We start from the raw sequence: 6000 nt of genomic DNA on the forward strand, positions 1-6000 counted from the left end.
TGGTGACAGGCGGGTCTCCTAAGCTCCCTGGTCAGCAAGCCCATCCATATGGGTGAGTTCCAGGATCAGTGAGCATGTGTTAAAAGATAAAGTATAGAGCAACTGAGGACTGGCGTTGACGTCTGCGTCATACATGCGTGTGCTTGCATACCCACATACAAAATGTCTCTTCATACTCACATGCATCTGTACGTGGACGTGTATGCAGATAGTCACCACACACACACACACACACACACACACACACTTTTTGGAATAACAAATTCACATTCAAAGTTTGTGCGTTGGCAACTGCGCAGAGCTTGTGCGATCTCAATCAAATATTTCTGATGAAAGCGTCATGTTCAAATGGCAATACACAGCAAGTGTTAAATAAATACCAGATTGTGAAGACTCTGTTCAGAAAAGAAGAATGCTAACCATTGCTAACATTTTTATATTGATTATGTGTTGAAATGATAATATTTTGGATACATCGGATCAAATAAAATCTCATTAAACTTAATGTCACTGGCTCCCGTCGCTTTCAAGCTCTGTGGTTTGGGCAGTTTTCCCCCCAAACTCTCTAAGCTTCAGTTTCACCTTATCTGCAGTTACTGCGCGCAAAACCCCCTCTGGGCTCATCAAAATGCTGATGGCTGGAGGAGGAGGTTTCCAGCCGTGCAGTGAGGCTAGCCTTGGCAGGGTCAGCCATGCCCCATCCCCTCAAGACAGGAAGCAGCACTGCCCAGGAAGGACCTGTAAGATATTTTCCAGGCCTCAGGATTAGCACTTGCCTGACACCCACCCACTGCAGATGACTCTTCCTAACAAGCAAATCTTTGCACTTTCTGGAAACTGTCCCTCTGGCTGGGTACTCCTGGCCTGTCTACCTCCCAGTTCCCTGTACCTGGGTTTCCGGCTAGGGAGGAGAAAGCAGACGAGAGCCAACCCATCTTCTCCAGGTGGTTCCAGCGTTTTCTAGGTAGCTGCATGGGATAAGGGTCATGGTGGACAAGAGCTTCAAGGAGTGTCCCAGGAAGCCAAGGAAACTGACCAGAGTCAATAGCTCAGAAAGTTACAAAATTCACAAGCACTCCTGCTCCGATCTCTACCCACTCCATAAACCACAGCAGTTGCTCTTCAGTGGAATGGCCTTCACGTTGGGCAGGAGGTTCCAGGAATGCTGCTCTTCTGGGTCTGTCACTCATAGTCCGGTGGACTTTTTGGTGATACCATGGTCTTTGAGTCACCATGCACCTGGATGTAATGCCTACCCATTCCCTGTAAATAATCCCATTAAACTTACTGAGTCACCAAGTCAAAATTGGATGCAATTATTTCTTTGGCCTGATTTTGGTTCCCTAAATAGACACGTGTTTTGTCTCCCTGGGAAAGGCCACACAACACCATTTTCTCCCTCCTGTAATTCAGGGCTAGGGAACATGAGTCCAGGCTGGGGTAGGGCTTGTTTTCGGCTTCTGTGTTCAAGCACCAGGCTAAGGCTCTGCTGAGCACCACGTTCTTGTCCCTTCCCTTCTGGTGGAACCTGGAGATGTGGAGTATGTGATTCCAAGAGGAAGAAAGCCTGTTGCAGGGTTAGCCAGGTGTGCTCTCTCACACAAGCTGTGTGTGTATGTTTAAAAAAAATTACTTCTGTGTATGGGTGATTTGCTTTCCTGTATGTTTGTGTCCCACATCCTAACAGTGACCCCAAAGACCAGAAGAGAACATCAGATTCCCTCAAGACTGAAGTTTCAGACTGTTGCGAGCCACCATGTGGGTGTAGGGAATTGAGTCTGGATCCTCTGCTGGGTCATCTCTTCAACCCTGCAAGGTGCGTTCTTGAAATGGCTGTGCGTGTGACTGGAGATCTCTAAAGGGAGGAGACCTTGCTGCCCTCCTAGGGTCTGGAGAGACCAGAAGATGTGGGACTTAGTACCTAGCTAGCCATACATGGCTGAAGGTGGCCTGTTGTTTCATAGACCTGCCTGCTGCTCTAGGGATGCCACTTGCCATCTGGCCACTAGGTGTCATCATCACACCATGAGTGGGCCTCTTAGCCCAGTCTAGGTGACACCGAGCAGGGCCTAGGACAGGTGTGTGTTTTCTAGTCCAGGCTGTGTTCTGAAGGTGGTGTGTCCATATTATTGGGCTACCGTGCGGCTGATGCTTATAACTTGGACTTTCAATAGTGTGCTTTTCCGTGGAGATCCTCAAGGCTTACCCACTTTCTTGTGCCCTGAAATGCTCAGCAGCCCTAGGAACCAGAGGGCCAATAACCGCCATCTTACTTGAGGCTTTTGTAAGTCTCTGAGGCTCTGAGATCTTGATATGTCTGACACCTTTGGAAAACTGAGCTGCCTGGCACTCACACGTCACAGATATTGGTCTGGCTTCTAGACCTGCTAGCACATAGGGAGGCAAGTGTAAAAGGGCCCTTACCCACTACACCTCCATGCCATCCATCCACAGGTAGGTTGGGATGATATTGGAGTGATATATTTATTTCGTTTTTGAAATTATAATATAATTACAACATATCTCTTTCCCCTTTCCTCCCTCCAAGCCCTGACATATCTCCTCTGCCCTCAACTCTCTTCATTCAGATTCATGGTCTTTCCCCCAGGATTATTGCATGCTTAACACACACACACACACACACACACACACACACACACACACACACACACACACACACACAGACACACACACACACCACTAAATATAACCTACTCAGTCCATAGAATATTACTTGTATGTATGCTTTCACGGCTGGCCATTTGGCAGTGGACAGATATATTTGATGTGCTCTTCCTGAAGAAAACTACCTTTGGGGACTGCTATTTTAAAAGCGGCTCATCTTGGGGTGGGGAAGAAGGGCTGAGCTCTGCTATGCTCAGTTCATCCTGGCTTAGTACCCTTTACAGAAGGCAGAACCACCTCCTCCTAGGTCCATATGTGTTGAAGTTCTGACACCCCTCCCCCCCCAAATGAGTTGCTATTTGGAAACAAAATCATTGTAGATAAAGGGAACAGGAGATCATATTGATTAGAGCAGGCCCCTGATCTAATGGCACATTTACATACAGATTTACATACAATGGGACATTTACATGCAACTTAACCCCAGGGGGTGCTGAGTGAAGACTAAGCCAGACTAGGCAGTCCTAGAGAGGGCTATGGGCCACCAGCAGCCAGAGAGGCTAGGCCAGAGGGAAACATCTGGAGACACCTTGAGGGTAGCCTTCTAGGTCCCAGGCTGAGACTGCAATCACCCTTTGTTCAGTGCACTTGGCTTGTGGCTCCCTACGTGTCAGTCTGGTGAAGCAGGGCCTGTGCCCAACTCTGAGGTCTCCCCTCCCTCCTGGACCTCAGATGTCATCAGCCAGCTCTTCTTTGTCTCCTTATTTGGCCCTCTGGCTGAACAATTCCTCTTTATTTCCCATTCTTCTGAGCCTCATACTATACTCTCTGCCCCACCCTGCATCAGATTCAAACAGAATCCACTCTTTCAGAAATCTGAATTCTACCAGCTGGCAACCAAGCTGATTCAACTGTTTTACACCAAAGGGTGAGTGATTAATACCTAAGGAGGCATGATTCCAGGGAAAATCCCCTGTGACTCTCCCACGGGCACTTACCTGTTCAAAAAGAGTTTATTAATGTCAACCTTTTATTGAATGAAGAGGAGTTTGTAGTGTGAACGTTTATCTCCTAAGTAATCTGTTAGGCATCTCAACTGAAGGCCAGAGCCCTGGAGTCTTGTGTCTGGACTGGACAAGAGGCCCAGTGCAGGCCAGGCTTCTTTCCAGGTGAGAGCCTTCTCTATAGGCCTACCCTGCCTGCAAACCAGTGGAGTCTAGGCCAGGCTTCCCATTGTTCCTCTCAGGGAGCTCTGGCCAGTTCTCAGCCTCTTCCCTGGCTCCACATGGCTCCACACTAGCCTTGTAAAAGGGTGACTGCTGGCTCCGATTGGCTTCTTTTCAGCCTCTCTGACCAGACAGGTTGCCCCCAGGGATGGATAGTGTTGGCTGCCAGGCCCAGTTGGCCCCCTGGGAGCAGTGCTGGCTAGAAGTGCTGGTGCCCAGAAAGAGTTGGCCCAGGGCAGGGCTCACGTCTGGTTCTAATGAGCCATGACCTGTGACCTTAAGTTGTGGAGGGCTGCTAAGGGGGCTACAGAGGGACTTGGGAGAAGATGTAGAAGGCAGGGTTGTCATCTAAACAAGATGCCTGGACTTTATCCAGGGGCCTTGAAGAAAGGTCTGGCAGCTGGGGCTCCCACACCAATTGTGTAGGGAGGCCTGTTTGGCTGTGAAACTGGTAAAGGGTGCATTGGGAATGGGGTAGACTGGATGGGCTGTCCCAGTAGGTCTCTCTGTAGGTCCTGACATGCCTGAGCCTGGGTAAAACTCACAGAGTAATGCCTGGTTCTTCTTCCAGGGTCCCTCAGGCCTGTGCCTGTCTCCAGGTGACTCCCAACCAACCTGGCCAGGTGGGAGCAGCAGAGACTGTGCCATGGATATTGGAGGAAGAAGGCCATAGTCAACCACAGTAATCCCAGAGATGCTTCCTAGAGGATGTGAAGTTTGAGCAGGCCGGTTGGAGTATCCTGGAGCAGCTCCACTAGAGGACAGCTGCTCTCTTGAGTTTTAACAGTGTGGGATATATCACAACCAGCCTTTCTCTCTTCATCGAGCTCTGCATGGACTTCCAAAACTCCATAGATTTCTCTGGGCTTTGCTCATGGGGAATGGGAGGTCACTGTTCCTGCTGGTCTCCCTGCCAGTGCTAGCCCACGTGTCTGTAATTCCACCAACGCATCAGTTGCTGTCTATCTGCCCTTTGAAATGCAGTGTTTCCTTCCATGCTCCTTAAACTACAGGATCCCAAAACTCCTCTCCTTACCTACCAAAACAGACTGGCTGAGCCTCCAGCTTGCTAGAGAATTGCACCACAGCCACAAGGAGCCTGGGAACAGGCAAGGCTCAGAATGAGGTCCACACTAGCCACTTGAGAAGCCTGTGTGTCTGCCGAGCCCTTGGCTCAGTGTCCCCAAGTTAACCTCCTTGCCAGGAACTGGGCAGGGACAGGATGCCTGTTTCCCAAGAATAATGGTATATCCATTTTTTGTGACTCTCTCATTCCTGTTGTTTCTTGAGGCACTAGCCACTCAGGCTATTGTTAAAGGCCTTATTTGGAGAGCCTGGCTTCCTGCTATGAAGCTTCAGTTGAAGCAGTCAGTCCTACTGGTTCAGGGACAACGCCACCAGAAACCAATCCTCATTCTGTTTCACAACAAGCCCTGGGAATTGAAGTATGCACGGAAATACGATTCATACATTGATGGACACTGTTTTTACTGTCCCTGGGCTTTAATTTCCAGAAACAAAATGTCAGTGTTATGGCTGAAGCCCTCTTAGTTTTAGAAACACATCATAACCCAGAGCTGTTTATGCAGAGTTCGTATATTATATGACAAGAGTGGGTTTGAGAGTATCGAAGGGTCACAGCACTGTGGTTACATTGAAACAGGAAGATCTGAGTGTAGGATCCATCCCCTCTATTGTTTATATTGCAAACCATGCCTTTATGCTCCCTCCTGGAAAAACACAGGAGTAATGTTTCTTCTGGAAGCTGGGGCTATGGGCAACCAGCTGCCAGGGTACGCAAGGGACTGCCATGCAGACCTCCCTCTCTCTTCCTCCTTCAGCCTCTGCCTCTGCCTCTCCCCTCCCTCTCCTCCTCCTTCCCCCTCCCCCTTTCCCCCTCTCTCCCCTTTCCCTCTCCCTTCCCTTCTCTATCCCTCTCTCCCTTTCTGTCTCTGTCTCTGTCTCTGTCTCTGTCTCTGTCTCTGTCTCTCTCTCTCTCTCTCTCTCTCTCTGTGTATATACTGTGCATATGTCTGCAGAGGTGTATGTGCATGTATGTGTCATCTTTGTGATCAATGAGAGGTAAAATCCTCAGAGGTGGAAGAAGAAATAGGCTTAACTTCTGTCTGCCACTTCTGCCCAGTGAACA

The 6000-nt window shown here is 49.1% G+C and overlaps 1 protein-coding gene across 1 annotated transcript in view; it reads left to right on the forward strand.

Annotated features, from left to right (window-relative positions):
* The window catches only part of Ttc32 (tetratricopeptide repeat domain 32), a 28775-nt gene extending 23030 nt beyond the window's left edge, over positions 1–5745 (forward strand). The window contains exons 2-3 of the mRNA XM_031356515.1: positions 1688–1816; positions 4423–5745. Of these exons, the coding sequence (XP_031212375.1) occupies positions 1688–1816; positions 4423–4537 (244 nt within the window). The 3' untranslated portion in view covers positions 4538–5745. The remainder of the gene's footprint in view (positions 1–1687; positions 1817–4422) is intronic.
* The last annotated feature ends 255 nt before the right edge of the window (positions 5746–6000 follow it).

Source organism: Mastomys coucha, unplaced genomic scaffold (assembly GCF_008632895.1).
Source record: "Mastomys coucha isolate ucsf_1 unplaced genomic scaffold, UCSF_Mcou_1 pScaffold6, whole genome shotgun sequence".
NCBI classification, from domain to species: domain Eukaryota; kingdom Metazoa; phylum Chordata; class Mammalia; order Rodentia; family Muridae; genus Mastomys; species Mastomys coucha.